At 45.9% G+C, this 20,509-nt stretch overlaps 1 protein-coding gene and 1 long non-coding RNA gene across 2 annotated transcripts in view; both read left to right on the top strand.

Moving 5' to 3' along the window:
• The first annotated feature begins 245 nt into the window (after positions 1-245).
• Positions 246-5,100, top strand: RPS15A (ribosomal protein S15a). The gene is made up of 5 exons (XM_027468984.3): positions 246-396; positions 1,333-1,470; positions 2,082-2,161; positions 3,688-3,773; positions 4,968-5,100. The coding sequence occupies exons 2-5, from the start codon at positions 1,338-1,340 to the stop codon at positions 5,059-5,061; spliced, it is 393 nt and encodes a 130-aa protein (XP_027324785.1). The 5' UTR covers positions 246-396; positions 1,333-1,337; the 3' UTR covers positions 5,062-5,100.
• Positions 5,101-18,931: 13,831 nt separating this feature from the next.
• The window catches only part of LOC101804509 (uncharacterized), a 163,608-nt gene continuing 162,030 nt past the window's right edge, over positions 18,932-20,509 (top strand). Inside the window, exon 1 of the long non-coding RNA XR_011803674.1 lies at positions 18,932-19,157. This is a non-coding gene — a long non-coding RNA (uncharacterized lncRNA). The remainder of the gene's footprint in view (positions 19,158-20,509) is intronic.

Here is a 20,509-nt window from a genome sequence, read left to right as displayed (position 1 = left end):
GCTGCAGGTGACATGCGTGCAGCGCACAAACTGCGGGAGCTCCGGGGGAGCCGTGCACCAGGAGCTGCTCCGTGCCTTGGCTGCGGGCAGGAGGTGCCCCGTGCCGCGTTCCAGGGCTGCCCCCGCACTCACACAACGCCGCTTCTTTTGTCCCTTCGGGGCCGCCGTAGCGGCAGCGTCCCGGTCGCCATGGGAACGCGGGCAGCCGCCTCTCCCCGGAAGCGCCTCCCGACCAATGGGGAGGGGCCGAGCCTCGCGCGCCGCTGCCTCCCGCCCGGGTCTCGCGGGCTCTCGCGAGATCTCTCCGGGCCGCTCTCGCCACCCCGCGGCCGCGGCCTTCCCATAACCCCGCGCGGCGCGCCCGGCCCCTTCCTTTTCCGCCATCTTGCGGCGCCGGTGAGTTGGGCGCCGCCGCCGCCCCCGGCCACCATCCGCCGCTCGCCGCCGCCATCCGCGCCCCGCCGCCGCCCCCGTCCGCCCCGCCGGGCTCTGGGGACTGCCCCCGACCCGCCCGGGCCGCTTTGAGCCGCCGCTGCCCCCGCCCGGCCCTCTGAGGAGCCCGCGGGGAGCCGGGGGGGGGGTGGGAGAGCGCTGAGGGAGGTGGCGGAAGCGGGGCCGTGAGGGGAGGCCCGGGGGGGGCGCGATCGGCCCCGGGGGTGGGGGGGTGCTGCCTCGCTCCGGCCTGAAGCCACGAGTGCGGTGGGAGTTGGCCCGCGGGGAGCGGCCCCTGGGCCTGGGGGGGCTGCCCGGGGGGCTGCGGCAGCGCTGGCTCGGTTGGGGGTGGCTCGGTGGGCATGGCACGGCTCGGGGCGCTTGTCTTCGTCCCCGGAGTGCAGGAACTGGTGCCCACGCTCCTGGGTGGAAGAGCCGCGTGTTATTGTCGTCCTGTAACTCTTCTGGTTATGAGCAAGCTAAGCAGCGTTTAGCATGGTTAATGCCATGCATGTGCTGGTCCTTGAGTGCGGCTGATACTGCATAACTGGGGTCTAAAACCCCAAATGCTCACCTGGGAGAGATGTCACACGGATGACATGTTGTCTTCGTGGTGGTCTTCACATCTTCACGTGTGTTTATTGGTAAAGTTCAAGTTTAAACAACGCTGTGTCAGATTTCCCAAGTTGCTACAATAGCTGTGCATTCTCTTGAGCACACCTGAGTGTGTATTAACTTAATTTTTTTGCTTCAGGATGCCTTTTGAGGTTTAGCACAACATATTTTTTTCATCAGTCTTAGGTCTTTTAGATCTAAAATCAGTCTTAGAAAGGCATCCTTCTGTCAGTGTGGCCCTGATGGAAATGTGGTGTACATAACTGGCTCTCTCCTTCCCCACAGGCACCATGGTGCGCATGAACGTACTGGCCGATGCTCTCAAAAGCATCAACAATGCAGAGAAACGTGGGAAACGCCAAGTTCTCATCAGACCATGCTCCAAAGTAATCGTCCGGTTTTTAACTGTGATGATGAAACATGGTGAGTGGAGACCCCGCAGTGCTGATGTTGCTCTGGTTCAGGGTTTCTGGCTGGTTTGCTTTAGTGACTGAGATTTTCAGGTAAACTTGAGCATCTTGTGGAGTTGATTAGGTTCTGTTCAGACTTTCACAGTGAATTGGTGATAATTGTTGTTCTAAAATGATTATAAATTATGAACGTAGGCATGCTTTAAGGTGAGTGTGCTGTTAATTGTTTTTGGGGGGATAAGTTTATTGATTATTTCTTATATACTGTTACAGTATTCTTTATAAAGTAAGTCCAAACATTAGAACTACCACAAGTGTCCTTGTCCAGGACAAGTTCTGGAGAAGAAAACACCAAACCAATCACTATTTCAGATGGGTTCCACCTTTACAGAGTGTAACTAAAGACAGCAATTGATATTTGGGTGCAGCTGAGCCATATCAGAGGCACACGTAAAGTAACTTAAAGCATAATTACTAAAAACTTACGGAATTCTGCAGATGCTGTAGTGTTACAGTGTTTTGTTTTTTTTTTTGACTTAAATCAAGATGCTTGAAGTGAGTCAAGCAAGCTGTGCTGTATCTTGTTACCATGTTTTGATTTGTCCGTTTTCTGATCTTCTCTAGGTTACATTGGTGAATTTGAGATAATTGACGATCACAGAGCTGGGAAGATCGTTGTCAATCTCACAGGCAGACTGAACAAGGTAGGATTCGTTTTCCTGAATTCAGTTCTCTGGGGGGATGGTTAAATGAGGCTTTTTTGTTTGTCTGCTCCAATTCTGAATGAATTGCTCGTGAGAAGAGGGTATTTAATTAAGTCAATTTAAAAGAGAGTAATATGGGTGTTACCAGTAGATATCAAATATTAAACTTTAGGTTCATAATAGTTCAGTTGGCTAATTACATTTCTGTTAAACACACCATGCCACATCTTTGTTCCACATCTTTGGGGAAGTCAGCTTGTAGGTACCATGTGTTTCTCTTAAGGACTTCTTGCTATCTCGTGATTTCTCTTTATTTGATGCCGTAGTTATCTAGGAGACTTTTATAATAGGAGAGAGCAACTGAGTTGCTTTCCAGTTGATGTTTAATACCTGTAAATGGTGAGAGCCAAGCCCCCCTGCTGCTGCCAGATGAGCATTGCTTGTGGTTGAGAGAAAGGTAAATGTTACATTAATTAGTGCTTTGCGAATTCCTGGGGTGTACGAGGTACTTCTAGGTGTTTGGCATTTTTGTGATGCTTTTGACTTAAGATGTTGAGTAGTTTTCTACTTCTGTGATGACATGCTGTGTACCATTGTTTCTAGTTATGCTATTTGAATGAGAGGTGGTTTTTAAGTAAAGAAAGCTAAAGTTAATTTGCAAAATCATGTTGAGGTCTGTCTCCATGATGAACTAATAATGCAGCTGAAAATTGCCTCAGTGTAGTAGCAAAGAATCTGACACAACCCCCATTTCCTAGTTTTATGTGTCTGTCATAAAAATAATCTGTGTCAGATTAGAGAATAGTGTTTCTTGAACTCTTTCTGGATGATTTTGTAGCAGATCTTGCAGGGTGCAGCTGTATGTGATGTTTCTCTCAACAGCTGCAATAAGAGAACAGTTGTTTGGTTCAGGAAAATGTCCATCACTGCAGTAAGGTGTCCTGTTTGGCTCTTGGAAGTTAAGAAAATTGGAGCCAGTGAGGTAACTGGAGGTGCTAGTCGTGGTTATGGTCAATAAGTAATACGATTAACTTGGCGATGCTGGTAACTGTGTGTGTGTTACTTTCTCCTTGTTTAAAACCTAGTGTTTTTTTTTGTTCTGTTTTGTTTTGTTTTTTTGCTAACTCCATATGATGATTAGAAGTAGTCTGTCCTTGAATAATCTCATTTTTTTGATGAAGTAGGATACTACTTAATCTTTAATGGTTTATAGCATGCTTTTGTGCTCTCCCAGGTCTAGTCATTAAATTGTTTAGCATCAGCAGCAGTGTGTGTCACTCTGTTTAGGCAGGAGGAAGGAGGTGAGGCTAAGGAAATAAAAGCTGAACAACTGTGAGTCGTGGTTTCTCTGAGAGAAAGCTATTTCATACTACGGTGATGATACATGCTTTTGATACTCTAATCTTTTGCTGCCAGAATATTTTAATTGCAGTTGTTTAATTCTTTCATATAATGAGTTAGAATGACAGGTGTACAAAATGCACTTTATACAGTTCTCCAGTTTGTAATGGAATTCTGTTTTATAGTGTGGTGTAATCAGTCCCAGATTTGATGTTCAGCTGAAGGATTTGGAAAAGTGGCAGAACAACCTACTGCCTTCGCGTCAGTTTGGGTGAGTATGGAGAGGAGGTTAATCCGTGGCTGGCACATGTGAAACTGATTTTTTTTTTTTTTAAATTACACTTTGATACTGCCTGAGTTAGAGTCCTGTGATACTTCACTCATTAGTCTAAAAGGAGATAAGAGCCTAAAAATTCAACTTCCATACAAATACTCCTTTTAACCAGTTCTAAAGGGGCACTATGAACCAAGAACAGTTTTTTGTTTTGCTTGGCTTTGGTACATCCTGGTTTCACCACTTCTGTAGTTTACCAAGAAAACAAGATTTTTCTGTTGCTCATTTTAATTTTATGAATTGCCCTTTAGAGATAGGAGAGGAGTAAGGGAAGTCAGTAGATGACTGAGTTGCAGTAGGGTTGCAGTACTTTACACTTCCTGATTGTGTACAAGTTGAATAAGATATTAAGTGGTGCAAGACTCAATGAGTTTTGAACCTCTGAAACACAGATGTTACAGTATGTTTTTCCCTCCCCAAACTCACTAAGTCGAGAGTAATAAATTGCAGTAGCTCAGCCACTCTGCCCCATCAGAGGCAGGATTAACAGTTCCTTGTCATTTCTCTTCTTAAAGCTCTGGTGATAAGCTGCTTAGTTGAGCTGTACCTACATAGCTGACTAGCATGTGTTGTCATATGGAGATTTTTCAAGAGTATTTATAGAGTGGTAGGACAGGAGGTTTTCAAACACGAAGATGTTTGAAGTATGCTGATAATCCAAATGATGGCATTAGAAATGACTCAGGCTGCTTCAGTTGTCAGTCTGGGTCCAGATATTCATCTGCATCAGGCTGAGCAGTGTTCAAAACAGTGAGTGACAAAGCATTCGGAGCTGAGCTGTCTGGCACCATGGCAACTCTACCTGCTCCCAGGAAAAATGTCTGTGTGAAATAGAAGCAGATTTTGTCTGAGAACTGTTACTTGCTACTGCTGGAACAGCTAACCTGACTTCTGGTAGAAACGTATGAGTAAACCTCACTGGAGAACAGAAGGCTGCGGATGTGCTTTGTGTGTTTTGGAGTTGTGAGAGAAGTTCCTTTTTCATTGATAACATGATCTTAGCTATATTAGGCTCTTACTGAAAGAATCAAATCTTACTGTTGTAATACAAAAATGAAGTTAGTGTCATCAGCTCTGCATGAATACAGAACAAAACTGACAATAAACTGAATGTTTGTTCTTTCTTAATAGGTACATTGTTCTGACAACCTCAGCTGGCATCATGGACCATGAGGAGGCTAGGCGAAAACACACAGGAGGCAAAATCCTGGGATTCTTTTTCTAAAACTTGTAAAAGAGGTTACTAATAAATTGTTCAAATGGACTCTGGTCTTCCCAGTTGGTATTTTAATGACTTGTAACATTACCTGCAATAGTGCTTGTAACAGAAAGCTCTTCAACAGTGCTTAAACTCTGCCTGTACTTCAAATGACACTTGGTTTCCGACAGCTACAGGTAGTTGTACAGAATATCCTCAGTAGAGAAATTATTGTGTTAAACTGTACTTTGATACCCGCTGGTTGGATTGCCTCTTAGCTCTTAGATACGTGGGTCACCACAGTTACAAAAGTGCAACTCCGTAACTTCACTTTTTGGCCAAATAATAGAAGATTCCTTGCCAGAAACAATTTCCTGCTTGAGGTTTAAGATTATTTGAGAAGTTACAAGATGTAGGGTTGTGAAGTAGTTAGATGACTGAAGTTTGACTTTAGATCACAGAATTCTTAAATCATACGGTGTTAAAGAGTAATTAAGGTACAAGCGTGAATTGTTCCTTTCCCTTTGTGTTTTTGGTTTGATAGTCCTTTGAAACATCAGAATTTGGGCAGGACAGTTGCTGTGCAGCTGCTTTGCATGATTGCAAAAAAATGGGATTTTTGTAAGTCACTTGTCATAGTGAGGAAGAAAGTGTGTTTTGTATGGAATGAGTTGTTAGTCTTCATTTTAAGTGTGTGATGTGTGACAGCGTAGTGTGCTTGATACAGAAATACCAGCAAATTTCCTTAAAAGCAGCACACGCAGCAGATGAGTGCTGCTGAAGAGCTGCTTGCAGATGGTAGAGAATGGGAAGCAGGTTTCTTGTTCAACAACAGTTGGAAATCTGTGCCTTATTTTGCTTTTTTGGAGTGTTTGTTAGGAGGAATGCTCATATTGAAATATAGCAAACCTGTTTCAACAGCTTAGAACAACTTGAATTTGTGGTTCTTGATAGAAACCATTGGACATAATTTTCCTTCTTGATGATAAGTTCTGGTCAGGACTACAATTCCTTGGGTAGATGTACTGTGCCTTGAAGGCAGTGCTTCCTCACAAAGCTTTCAGAGAGGCTTGGGATGGAAGCAACTGCTTGTAGGCACAACCCTTTAAACTCTATAATTTGTAACTACGTAACCTATTTCAAATTAGTCTTAGTTTTTTTGTTGTTGTTTTTTACAGAGGAGAGGAGGATGTGATGGCTGGCTGATGAACAAACTGGTCTCAACTCTTCCCAGGCAATCATACAGTCTTGCCTAATGGTGGATCTTTGAGGAACAAGAAGCTAGCAAGTGAACTGCAAAAGCATGCTTACAATAATAGCATGGTGTACACTAGTGTCCTGTAGTAGGGGCTTGCAACTGACTATCAGAAGAGCAGGGAAATGATTAAAAAGGCTGGTTTTCCTGCTTTGTCTGTCACATTCAGCTAAAGGTCGCAAAGTCTGAATTCCAGATGGCATCAGAACACAAAGATGTGATCAGTAAGGTTCTTGGTTTAACTTGCGACAAATTTGCTTAGCTGAAGATATTACAGAGTTGTTACAAAGGAAAAAAATATACTTGGTCCTTTTTATTGCAAAATCAAGCTATTTTAGTACTTTGTTGTCTCAGCACCCACAGCGGGGGTAATTCTGCAGTATTGACTGCACATGCAAGCTGAGCTGTTAGGTTTCTTGCTCAAAGTAACCCTGAAAATCTTACCCAGATTCTTCTGTTCCTGTTTATAAAATCTTGATTTGTATCAGACCCAAAGAGAACAAATGTTCCTGACCCCTGATGAAAGAAGATCAGAGATGCATCAAGAAGGCTTCCTTCAGAGGAATTTGCTAGGGCTTCAAGTTCCTTGAAGGACACTCTAGAAGGTGTCCTGCCCATGGCAAGGTGGTTGGAAATAGGTGACTTAACATCCTTTCCAACCCAGCCCCTTTATGATGGTTCTGTGGTTCCCAGACATTCATGTTTTAAACCAATTAGTGACAACACATGAGTTTTTCTGAACAATTTTACCTGTGTATACGTGCTTTGCTACTGCACAAGTACACTCACTGTTAGGACCTCAGCACAGAGACTTCTGAAGCAAGAGTGTTCCTAATACCCTCAGCTGACCAATCTGTGTTAACTTCTTCCACAGGCCAGCCCAACTCCTATTATTTAGAACTAGAAAATGGAAATGAAAGCTCCAGTATGAACAGAAAGACTTGCAGGGAAGCATGCAGCAGCAGATGCAACTTTTCCTCAGTGTATCAAATGAAGGTAATTAAATTATATGCTGAGTTGCCACATGTGGAAGCTTATGCAGCTGGTCTGAGTTCCTAAGATGATCTCTGAGTACATTGCCTGCAGCTCTTAGGTGAGAGTTCTCTGCCCCTGGATGTTGACTGCTGGCTGGGGTCCAGGAAACTTCTCAAGTGGGGTTCAGGCGCTGACACCAGGATTGTGACATGCCCTGGAATGCAGCTGCTTTATGTGGGTCAGCAGAAATTCTCATTTTCAGATGTTTAAAACCTGAAAGTGGTATCTTAAGCCTCGGTGATGTTTTCTGAGCTGAGGCTGCGTGCCTTGGGAAAGCAGTGTTTGTAAAAGTTCTTTGTCCTTTGGGGTAACAAAAGCATTAGCAGAGAGGTGACAGCGTGGCACAAACCCGAAAGTTCAGTACAGGTTGCAACTGGCAGTGAAAGCAAAGCGTTAATTCGAGAGAAGGTGTTTGGTACCTACGGAGTGGAAGGGGATGCTGATGGAGGAGACCTGGTGGGACAGATGCAGTTGACTTTCGTATGGGTAAAACTGGCAGAGTGAGTGACAGCTGCAGAAAGTGCACGTGCTGCAAGCCCCTTTCTTAACAGTGTTACTTCTGGTGCTGCCCTGGCTATCTGGAAGCGGTTGTTTCACCTCCATGCCCTCTCAAGAAGTAGAGAGAGATCTTAGCCTTTGGCTAGGGTGCTGCTTCTACTTGCTAAGCCCAAGCTCAACGCCAAGCTCTGTGTGAGCAGGACAGCAGAGTGCCTGCTTGCCCAGCTGTTGTGCCGCGGGAGAGGCTGCTGCTGTGTTACAGGCAATGCGTGGCAACGTTGTGCTGCCTGCAGTGCCTCCTCGTCTGCTCTGCTCGGCTGACCACAAGGTAAGGAATCAGCAGCAGCCTGAGCCCCACGTGGTGGTATGGGGTCAGAAGTTGGTTTGAGTTAGGAAAACTGCTCACTACGGCGGGTAGTTGGGAGAGGGTTGGTGATCCATCACCTGTACAGCCCAGCCACGCTCATGCTGTCAGGTACATGATCAGTGTTTCCTGATGCTGATTGCTGTTTCCTGTTCTGCTGCTGTTTAAGAACAGAATAAAACATGTTTGAACAGCCTGCTGTGCATTAAGAGAATTACATCATTGTTGTTGCAGTGGGAAGTTGTCAACAGATGGCAGCATCTGACTTTGGATCACTGGAGTCTTTGAAGGCAGTCTGTCCTGAGAGGAGTCCTAAGAGAGCTTTGGTGTTGCTGCCAGCCTCTACTCTGTACAGAGCTAAATATCCAGGCCTGTACTCGGGTTTACAAAGAAATGTATTCTTTTTAATGCAACAGAACCTAATTTAAGATAATATGAGAGATGAGAATAAGTATGGACCTTAAAAATCCTGCACCAGGGTAAACCCTTGTGTGTGACATAAGTTCACTGAAATGCCCTCTCTCCTCTGTGTCCCTCGTGTTTGTTTTCTGCAACAGGTAATTCGGTCAGCTCAGTTGAGTGGAGTGTGGGTGTTCTGTTTCTCAAACTTGTGTGTCAATTATTTGCACAGAAATGCAAGCAGTAATTAAACCTCGATCATGGATGTCTGCAGTTATTTTAGCGACTCTTTCACACCTATTGGAGCTGAGACAAAACCCAGCAGTGACAGACAAGGATGCATGTTGCTGTGCTACAGAAAGCAGGGAGAGAAAATGGGTTGAAATGACAAATGAGGCTTTATAACTTGCCTCAGCAGATTTGACACCGAGTAGTAATTTTGTGGCAGTGAAAGAGTCAGAAGTTGCTTGTGGTTGGTGTGGGGAGCACCGAGTGAAGGGTGCAGGAACAGGGTGCAGTGCTGGGCACATCATGGAGATGTGCAGGAGAACCTGATGGTGAAGTGGAGGGGGCTTTGTTATCTCTGAAGGGCCTGGGAGATGAGGCACTGGGGAGCTGTTGTGGAGGGGATGCTTCAGAGGTGGTGGATGGTGGCTGCAGCTGGAGTAAGCAGCAGAAAACACTGAAGGCTGCTTATGATAGTCTTCAGTTTTAGAGTTTGGTCAGTGAGGAGGGCTTTTCAGACGCACCAGGAGGCAAAAGCACAGGGGTCTCAAAACGGAGGCAGCTTTTCCTGTGTATAGGGGCTTGCTTTGTCTGGGTCAGTGATCTCCAGACCCAGCTGCTTGAACATCAGGAGGGTTTTCCATCCCCTGTTGTACAGGCTGCAGCTAACAGTGGTAGCTTTTCCTGCTCATTTGTGTTGTTTGAGAGCGTCTGGGCCTGTTCCTGGGAAGGCTGGGAGGCACCGCCGTTAGCTGGGGAAGGGCGGGATTGTTGTGTCTATTAGAAACAGATGGGACCGCACGTTATGAGAGTTTGTGATATAACTTGGTGCTGTGCGTGTGGTTAGGATGTGCGCTTCGCTTGGATGCTTTAGAAACAACAGTGAAAAAATATCTTTGGGGCTGCTTTTTCCCCATGCCTTACCTGGAGTGAAAGGATGAGCAGATACTTGATTAACAACCAAACTGCAACCTGGAAAAATGCAATACTTGTGATGTGACAGTACTTTCATCAAGCTCAGCCTGTGTAGCACCAGTTTCAGCTGGGCTCTGATGCTTCAGCAGGGCTAACTCCTTGGTGTGCCAGCTCTCCTGAAGCAGGGAAATGGGTTACTTCATCACCTGCCGCACATTCCAGCTGCAGTTTTACTGAGGTTGGAGGAAGGAAAACAGCAGGCCAAAAATGCACACCACATTAAATTAGGGAAAATAAAACTTAATGTCGTTAGGATAATTGTTTCACCTTCTAAAATCTGATGTGGGAAGTAAGTCCAGAAGAGACACTTGGTTGCTTTCTCTGACTTTGTGTAACAAAGGCACCAGACCTCATCCCTGTTGAATTTCACCTCATTTGGTGCTGTCCAGGTGTGAGTACGAACAGGAAGATACTGTAGTGGTGAAGCCACATTCACAAGCAGAGCAAAGCTACAAGAATTACTCCCAGAAAGCATCAAGCAAGTTATAAACCCCTTAATGAAAGTCTTGTACATGCTGGTGACAAGTTTCATTCTAACAAGGTAATCAAAGTTTGCTTTCTGTACTGGGTTAGCTGTAGCTGTCTGTGCTGTAACCGTGCTGTGTGTCCTGCAGCCCAGCTTCTGCTCCTTCATGTGCTGGTTGTGGCTGCTTAAGACAAACCTCCAGGGACGTGTATTTTGTTCTTGGGCTGCCACCAGGACAACAGTCGCTGTACGGTTGTAGTTGATCAAATTTTAGTGCCATGCAACAGCATAATGCAGGGCGCTTGAGATCAGCAACCACCACTCAGGTTTTTATAGTGACATAAAACACTGCTAAAGCCGATGCCGAACGCTCTATAAAAGCAAATGGGCTTGGTGCATATTGTAATGAAATAGGTAGCTTATTCTACCTGCTCTGTGCTGCACGATGACTTTTCTTGTGAGTTTGGCTGTAGGCATATAAAAACGAGTAAACTGAAGGAAGTTTTTACTCTGAGTTAGTTAAAAGCAGATGTAATTACCTGGTGCCCAGCACAATGCTCTGTTGCACTGCAGCAATACTTGTTTTCATGCTCAGCTTTCAGATGTATCTGGCTACCCAGTAGCTGATTGGAAATGAGGCTGTGTGTCCACGACTGCTTGCAAAATATTACATGTGGAACAATTTTGCTCTTCATAAGTGCTCAGGCCTCCGTGGCAGCTCGCAGTTCTGTAGTTCCTATGGCTCATGGAGGAGTCCCAGCACCCTGCAGGGACAATGAAATATTCAGGCTTGGATTTGTGGGGTGTCACTGGCCCCACGTGACAGTCCCATTGTGCATCCTCACCCCTCACATCCTGCATCTGTACTAACATGCTATGAACTTGGTGACAGCGAAATGGCTCTGGAAGAGTTTTGGGCTTCTTCCACCAGCGGAGATGTGGATCCAGCAAGAAAGTCATGTGAAAACGCCTCGGTTCGAAAACAACAGCTCAAAGGGATGCTCTCAGGGATGTACTGGAACTGAAAGGGCAGGATTCAAGTACTGAGTCTAGTTTAGCTAAGTTTTATCAGGTGTTATGTCTACATTTGCACTCCTTTTGTATCAGCTGCTTTTGGACAGAGCTCCCTAGCAGGGTATGTGCACTGAGCGACCCTAACTGAGCTTGGTCTGCCAGGGGGGTGCTTCTCTTCACAGCTTGGGGGTAGTGCTGCGTTGGGGCAAGCCACGAGTCCCATTGGTTATAACCAGGAGTTGATTTATTTCAAATTCCACTAGTTTTATTTGTTATTCCAGCTCTGTAATCATATTGTGCTACCCCTTCCACAGAAAATGCTGTTTTTCCAGAAGCTTGCACTCCTCTGCCTGTGATCTCTAGATGTCCCTGTTGCCCCAACACAAGAAAATATGAAAAAGGCAGGGCTAGTAAAACACTTGGTAAGTGATCTTGGATAGAAATGTGTGTGCAACATCTGGCTGTCTTCTCCACAGCTAGATTGGGGTGGGATTTGTCTGTTCTGTTGTGGGGAAGAAACGTAGCGTAGCCGTTCTTGTTGTTTTCCACTGATGCACATAGGTTGTGTTTTCAGCTGGACCAGCCTGTGAGCAGGAAGGAGCAAGGATTATGTCTGGGAGCAGCAGGAGAAAAGCAGTCAATGAGTGAGTTTAAAACAAAACCTGCTGTTGAAACCCACCCCTGGTGAACTTCCCAGTCTCATTAACTCTATGGATGGAGCCTAACCTAATAGTTTGGTCTGTTGATTCATGCAGTGAGTTTGTTTTAAAAAGTAAAGTCCAGGAAAATCAATGAGAATTTGGGGGTTTAATACCTTTTAGTACCTTTTTAAATCAAGCCTTTAATAATAAGAAAAAAATAACACTTTCCCCATAACATTTTTATTCTTTCCTACCTACACCTCTGCAGTTCCCATGGCTGCTTGTCTCCTCACTTGCAGCAACATGCTCAGCTACATTCTTGCCTAACAGGATCCTCAATATACAATCCACAAGTTTGTTTGAGCAGGTAATTAGTGCTGGCCATCGTTCAGTCCTTGGGACTCGCTTCTTAGGGCTTCAGCATCAGCCCCTGAGTTGAGCATCTGCTGTCCTCAGTTTTGAAGCCATTTTTACTTGATTTGGGCAGGCTGCAGATCCAGGAGCTGTGTTTCTGCAGAGGCCGGTGCTTGCTCTGGTGTGGATGGGCAGGTGGATCTGTCCATTTGTCCAGGTGGAAGATTTCTGGCTTGGTTCTATTTTAAAAATGAAGAAATAATTATAGTTTAGTCCGGGCAAAGGGAATTTCGGAGTTTCCGTCAGGCAAAAGATGAGATGTTTGTGGTAGGACCGCTAAAGTCATCTGCTGCCTGCAAGGCAAACTGTTTTGGGAGAAAATAAAAACCAGGAGACCCTATTTTCAGCTCTAAAACACTTTCCCTGAGTGATGTTCAGTCCTTGCCAGCAAGCCTTTGAAGAGTGGAGAAGTAACCCTGCAAGGAAATCTCTAAGCAACCTCCTGGTGACAGGGAGGCGGTGGCAGCAGTATGGGGAATGTACCAGGGCTTGGGTAAAAATGACCCTGAGCCTACCTGCTTGGTGGGCACCCAGGCATGGTGGGGGAACCCAACTTGCAAATCAGCAAAATGAGAGCCCAGTGCTAATAGGTAATGGCTCAAAAATAGAAAGATACCGTGATGGCAGGTGACACTCTCTCATAGCCGAAATAAAAAGCGTTAAACTGTACAAAAGAGTGCTTTAATTGCTAACTTTTCCTGTCTGCTTAAATCGCTAGAAAGAAAGGTCTCCTCTTTAGTGATGAGCAGTTCCAGGCAGAGCAGACGTGATGGGGGAAACATGTTTGGAATAAATACTGATGTGAATGACACTTATTAGCTACAGTGTGGCATATTTATTTCTCTGTAGTTAGCATAATAGCACAGCTTGAAATGAGAAGGGTTCTTTACTCGTGTCTGTGTGTGCATGCATAAAAATAACAATGGATTGTTATGGGCAGAATGCGGATGATTTTTCTGTCTCCACAATTAGCACCAGTGGATGGCATCACGTGGGAGAGCTGAGCAAGTGGCCTAGGCACGGCTGTGCTTTGAGAAAACACAAATATTTTTTGGGGGAAAAAAAAAAGTCTTATGATGAGTTGGATGCTCCAAGTGGAGCTTGGTGATGAAGATACGGCTTGCTGCTTGAGTGTGCTCATTGCCCGTGTTTCTGCTGATGGAACCTCCTCGTCTCCTGCTCCCTGCCTTGCTTTTCTCTGGGTGCTTTCAGCTGCCCCTGTCCCTGGTGCTCAGCAGCCAGGAGGGGTGCTGGGGCCCCACAGGGAGGTAGGCGCTTGTTGTGTGCGTGCCCAGAGCCCGCTGAGTCCTGCCGGCTGTGTTGGGGTCTGGCAGCCCCGCTGCTGAGCTGCCCCTTCTGGTTTTGCAGGGTTTTGGCCTGATCCCTGAGATAGATCTTAAAAGTACTGCCTGGTTCAATGAGGGCTTGCAGCTATACTTGCCATTTGTTTCCAGGTTTCTGGAGCAGAGCTTAGCTCTGTCACAGCCAGGTACCTTGCTGTGCCCACACTGGTGTGGGGCATAGGGTCCCTTTGCAACAGCTTCTGGACAAATCTGGACAAGTGGCTCCACGGGTACCCCTCTTCCAGTTGCTTTTCTGCAGTGGCACTAGGATTTCTTCTCTCTTCTGCATATGATTTAATGGGAACGTGCAGAAATGGAAAATCTTGGACCTCTAGTTCAAACTTTATTGGCTAGGGGATTGCAGATTTGCTTGGGGACGGGAAGACAACAGGCTGGGCAGACAAAGGGAATGTTTGAGCTCTGTTTCCTTAAGAAAAGTCATGAAGTATTTCAAATGAGAGGAGCCAAGAGCTTCTCAGGTTGGCTGTGTCAGGATCTGTCTTGGAAGTCTTTTTGTTGAGGGAAATAATTATAGTGTGGCAAAAGTATTTACTTGCCAGTTATTTGCCTGCCTTATTTGTACTGTATTCTTCCATTGCTGAGGCATAAGATGAAAAACCTTAAGACATATGCCTGGAAGTAACAGACTTTCCATTCTTCCGAAGTTCACTTGATTGAGTGCATAGTTTAGAAATACTATAAAAGTGCCAGGCCATGGCTTGAAATATCTCATTACCAGGTGTCAGGCTGCTTATAACTTTTATTCAGAGATTGTTGAGGGTTTTTTTCCTTTCCTTTTTTTTCCCCTGTTGGTTTTCTAATGGAAATGCCAAAAGGGGGAAAAACTATTACCAAAAAAAACTGCTGCTTTGATGAAAACAGAAATGCTGAGCCAGCAGTGGCTTTCAATAGTTCTTGCTCTATTTCATGGTTCTGACCATATATTATTTCACAAGCCCATGGGATGTTGCATGGAGGTCTTGTATGGGCATGAAGCTGCCGTTTCTCAGCATGCTGTGAGATCAGCAGGTAATTTATACTGGTGCTGGGATCCAACGAGTAGGCAGGGAATAAAAACCGAGATGCTTGTGTTACAGCAGTGATTTGGCTGACGTAGACAAGTCTCCCCTGTAGTGCCTGGGCAGCATGGCCAGCTGAGGGGACATAGACCTCAATGGACCTGTTGGCAGGCTGTGGCAACATGGGGAAGCTTTTAATGCTTTTTCCTTCCCTTACAGGGTCATCTGCTCTACTAGCTTTCGGTGCTAGCCTCCTAAGTGATGTAAGAGGGCTTATATCATTGCCAGGTCCTATGCAATAGATGCGTAGGGCAGCAAGGCTGCTGTGGATGCGTGAAAAGTGGCTGAAGAAGCAGCTGAGAGCTGGTGGTCCAAACCGTGAGTAGGCAGCAACAGCATTGGGAAGAAAACATGGGGAGGTCTAACACAGAGTGCGGCTGGGGAGGGCTTGGCTCTTTCTGCATGAAAGGATGGCAAAATGCTTCTCATGAGGACCTTCGTCATGGCTGGAGACTCATGTAGCATCTTCTGAGACCTCGTGCCAGGGGGAAGAGGATGCTCTAGAAGGACAGCGTTGTCCACCCCTGACTCATGCTGATTCTGGGTGATATCAGGATCCTTCTTCAGTCCTGGACCTCAGCAATGCTTCCCCACTGCCTGGCCACCTCCCAGCACTGGCAGCAACAGAGATGGCTCGAGGATCTATCTCCATGTCACATTGGAGCACATGCTGCTTCTGGGAAGCCTGCATTCCTATTGCTGCCTCTCAGCGAGATGTGCCCTGGTGCAGGAAGATCCCTTCCTCCAGGGGCACACAGACAGAGGTGCTCAGAGCCACCTCAATGCCACCACAGGAGGTGACAGTGCCCCTGAGCAGCCTGTGTTTGTGGAATGTCTCTGTGGTCCTCTCCTATCCAGGCCAGCCAGAGGCTACAGCCCCTCCCTGCAGCAATGCTGGAGCTTTTCACAGCAGGGAAAGGAGGGAGACTTGGAGGTGTGGCTACCAATTTCCAAATAATAAAACACTTAAAGCTGTACGAAAAGCATCTTGCATGGAAAATCAGACAGAGCAGGAGAAACAGCGCTTACCATCAGCATAATTCAGCTGAATTTTTTTTCTTAGAGATAATCATCTCTGACTCCAGCAGTAAAAATAAAGGACAAAAGCTGGAAGAAGCCAGAAAGCACAGTTGTGGGAGTGAATCTTGGTGAAATGAGCATTAAAAACACAATGAAAGGCATGGAATTGCCTTAAGTAAAAACAGAGCCATCTGCATGGAACAACAACAGAGATTATATGGGAAGCACATGGGGGTGTGGGGAATGGGGTTGAGTCGGGACTGCAGCAGGACTGGTGTGTGGCCGTGCCAGTGCTCACCATTCTTTAGCCACCAAGGAAAGGAGGATAAAAGCCTCTGTGTAGGCCTGAGAAGGACCCAGATTTCAGGTGTCCCTTGCAGTCTAGGTGATGTTCAGGTCCTTGCTTTTAGCTGATCTGAAGGATAAAGTAATTTACGGTCAGTCTTGAGGATAATGTCTGATCTTGGCTGCTGCCTGCTCAAATTTGTCCCTGAACCAGTGACCTTTAATAGGCAATATGTGCTGCATTCACCTTTCTCCGTGAATCTCACTGAAGCTCACATTTAAAGGTCTGTGCAAGTCAGTCGTGATCCAAAGCTCAAACAACTGAAGGGAAGATTTCCACTGGCACAGATCCAAGCACTGCCAGGCTATGATGTCTCCGAGAGGCAATACTGCCCAGTAAATCCAACTGGAAGCTGTCCATGGAGTTCATTATTGTTTCTGCTGTATTGGGAGCATGGCCTCATGCAAAGCAGTCACAAAATGGGCCCCAAATGTTGTTTCTTACTTCAGGGTTTACGAAGTTATTTGGAGATTGTACATTTAAAAATAGGTATTGTTTTTTAAGTGCTACGGATGATACCTGGCCTTTTATCAAAGGAGGCCAATGTATAGCATGAATATCTGTGTCTTGTGGTTCTTTCAGGATGACCCTGATGGATTTGTTACGTTAGTTGTCATAAAAATCAAACTGCTTGATAAGCTATGTGCTATTTCCCACACCAAGAAAGCACCTGGGGCCCTTTTGCTTCTCATAGACAATGGCACACAAAGGCTTATGTAACTTTCCTGTCTGCTGATGACTGCTCTCTTCCAGAGCTGGCATGGTATTTTTAGATGCAAAGAAGTGTCTCCTAACTATATGCTCATCACATTTTCAATGCTTCAGCTGATATTAAAATGTTTAAAGAACAGTCTGAATTCACATACTGTTGTTTGTTGCCTTTTGTATCCTGTGTGTAGCTTTTCATGTGACTGTGCCTATTTTCTACCAAAATCATTGTTTGGGAACTGCCATACAACAAAGGATATTTTTATCAGGAAGATCTTTTGAGTTATCCTTGGCCACAGCTATCTGAAATACAGGCTCGTGCACATATATTCTCTCTGCAGGCAGAGAACAGAGGCAGGAATAGACTTTATAGGCATGCTTCTCAAATTTTATTAGTCAAAGGGCTGCCTGACCTTCAGGAAAAAACGTATCTGGGAACTGTCGTGCCTGATGTTGCCACCCTGGTGTTCATTTATGGCCAAATAACTTCTTTATAAGATATATATTTTTATTAGTTTTGTTTGCCCTTTCATTTACACGCTTGCCTGGATGGGAATGGGTTCCGTAAATCTCTTTGTCTTTGTGGGTCACTGTCTGGTGCCTCACACAGCGCTCTTAGGCCCTAGACCACACCAAATGCTCTTCTGCCACCTTTGTGGCCTCTGCTCCATCACTCTTATGAGGTGTCTGACAAGCTGAGGAAAACGGTCACTTTTCTGCAAATGGTGCAGTGAAATTAGTCCCTTCTGAAGCAAAATGATGCTGCATACCCAGACCAGCCTAAGACTGAAAAAGCTTTCTTCTCAAATTCAGCTTATCGCTGAAGAAACTTACTATGCACTTACATGAACAAGAAACAAAACAAGTTGTGAAACAAAACACCTACAACAAAGCGCAGGTGTGTGCTGTAGCTTTTCCTGGTTTACTGGATACTAGTGAGGACACCAGCTCAGAGTGGTGTCCATGCTGGTGGGGTTAATCCTTTTGTCTAGTTTGGGAATGACAGGGAGATGGGAATACTTGAGCACTGCTGAGGCATTTCTAGATCCATGTCTGCTCCCACCCATGATGCTCGTGCTAGGTGGCAGCTGGGGCAGATCAGGGTAATAGTGGGGTTTTGGGGATTCCTGTGTAGGAGCTGGTGCTTCCAAAGCCAGGCCTTTCAGTGGCAAAGCAGCACCCACATTTGTTTTTTCCACAGACAAGGGCTACTGCCCTCCTGGCCCTCCTCAGCATCATGCAGAGGGCCCAGACTGGCGGTGCTGGGCTGCTTTTGCACATTTCCCTCTTTGCTAAGCTGCAGTCCTGGTGCCCTGTCCTCACCTTTTGAGTTTTCAGAGAGGCACCAGATGCATGTGCTTCCTCAAATGGCACTCAGAAGTGGGTGCAACGTCTGTCTGTGTTTCTTTTTATTTCCAAAAGCAGTTGGCTGTCATTTTCAGTAACATGATGAGCACGGGAAGGGAGTGGGCCCTTGTGGTATATACAGCACAAGTGCCAGCAAACATTGCGTTGATACCCTATGCTCTTGCAGGTCTACTTCCAAAAGCACTCCAGTGTCCCATTTCTCCCTCTTTTGTCTCAGCAATCACCAGCAGACTTGGGCTTTCATGATTTTGTGTTTGCTGAAAGATGTTTACATAGAAGCCGAGCTTTAAGAGCTCTTTAAGAGCCACGCTGCCACTACTGAAACAGCCACATGCTTTTCTCCTCACACACTGGGCCATCAGTGAGAAGCCGTTAACCAGCTGGAGGAAGATGCATTTCTGGAGGGTATTTTGAAGGAATTAAATATCCCAGTGTTTGGCAGTAAATAGATGAGAGCTTCCACCAGCCCCAGTGGCCTGACAGGGCCATGCTGAGGAGGGCGCCGCAGCTGAGGGACGCCACCTAAGATGGCTGCCGGCCCTGCCTCAGTGCGGGCAGCTCACAGCTGCGCTGCCTTGGCCCTTCCTGGCGAGCTGGTGGAGATGAGATGGAAGGCAGCTGCTGACTGTTACCACCTCTAGCTGTGAGGATGGGTGAGTGAGGAGCTCTTCTCCCTGTGGGGCTGGGGTGGCTGTGTGAGGGAGGGGCATGTAATAGTGGCAGGGCCTGGGTGGGACAGATGTGCTGGGGTGTCCTGGTGCTTCTTCTGAGGGGTTCTGGTGGGGTGTTGGTGGGCTTGGCCCTTTGTGTGTTCCCTGTGTACAGCCACGAGTGCTGGTTTGCCCCAAAACTTCTAGCTCTAAGCAGGAATGGCAAAACTAGCTTCCTCCCAGGGAAGTAATGGTTCTGGTCTGGGTCCTGCCATGGCCCCTGCCTTCCCTCAGATGCTGGAGTCACCACCATGAGGTAAAAGGTGAGGCTTTAAAAGAAAATAATCTTGTAAAAAGGCTTGTTCTGTGCTGTTTTCCTTCTCCTCCTCAGTGCTTGTCTTCTTTGGATTTAGCTTTGTATCTTGGTCTTCGAGGACTAATGCAAAGCTCTGCTATAGTCTAGGGTTTGCATTTAACGCATTTCAATATGCAACATATTCAGGGCAGAATTAAACCCAGGGGAGACAGAATTGGGAACAGACAGAAGAGTAAATGTAAGTGTATGCGTAGGATGGAATTAAGGTGACGCGGGCAGACACACAGAAAATAAAATACGGGAAAGAAGACAGGGAGAGCCTGGTCTCTCTTTGTTGTAGTATCAAGCACAGTGTGACTAATGGAGATAATTTTTTTCCTATCAGTACCATAATAGAAGAATAAAACTAATTGTCATCTGCCGCCTGCTGTTTGTAAAGCAGCTTCTCTTAAATAGTTCCTACGTATTGAGTTCAGCTGTCAAAAAGAGCTGCTTTTTTCATGGTCTGCAAAATGCATTTCAGTATGAACACAGCTCAATGCAAAGGTCACCCCATCAAAAATGTTTTCCCTCAGTAGTGAGTATAATGGCAAAAAAAGGCATTTTGCAGTCTATTCTCACCATTTTGCTTGATATTTCTTAAATGGTAGACATCTGGAGATTAAATTCCCTTTGATGGGCAGAGTTTGAGGGTGAGTGTTTTGTAGTGTACGCTGGGCTCCCCGCCTCCTCTCCTCCATGCCGCGTTATGGGCTCTGTAATCGCTACTTATGGCAGGTAATATGAACCATAAAAAGAGCAGGAGGCAGAAGAAAATTACCTATTGTTTTTCAGATTGGCTATTATTCTTTAGCATATTAGAATGTGTTCCTGTGCGTGTTAGTGTTTTAATGGTAGTTTGGTTCCTTGATGCTTAAATTAGTCTCCCTGTCAGTGTTTCTATTTACTTGACACGTTCCAAGTATGAAAAGGCTCTAGGAACCAGCCTACAGAGCAGGGAAAACAAAAGCAACTGTAAATATCACTACAGACAATAGGCAGAGGTCACACAGCTGAGAGAAGAAGGGTTCCTGCTAACATGCTTCTGCAGAAGGGTGGGGATAAGGCAGTTTGAAGTTATAATTAAGGCTGTGTGCATGCAGGGGTGCTGGCTCAGTGCAAATACTCCCAGATCTGCTTGTAATATAACCTGGTGGAGTAAGAAATGGGTCTGTCTTCTGTCTGGCACCTGAAAGCAGGTGTTTCATCTTTAAAGGTATAGCTTGCACGTTTCACACAAATTTTTACACCATCTTTGCTAGTGTTTCGAAGTTGCAGAGGGGAAGTTTGGGGAAGGGTGTGTGTCCCAGGTGGAAATGT

The sequence above is a fragment of the Anas platyrhynchos genome, chromosome 15, assembly GCF_047663525.1.
Source record: "Anas platyrhynchos isolate ZD024472 breed Pekin duck chromosome 15, IASCAAS_PekinDuck_T2T, whole genome shotgun sequence".
Lineage (NCBI taxonomy): Eukaryota > Metazoa > Chordata > Aves > Anseriformes > Anatidae > Anas > Anas platyrhynchos.
This window is presented reverse-complemented; position numbering and strand designations above follow the sequence as displayed.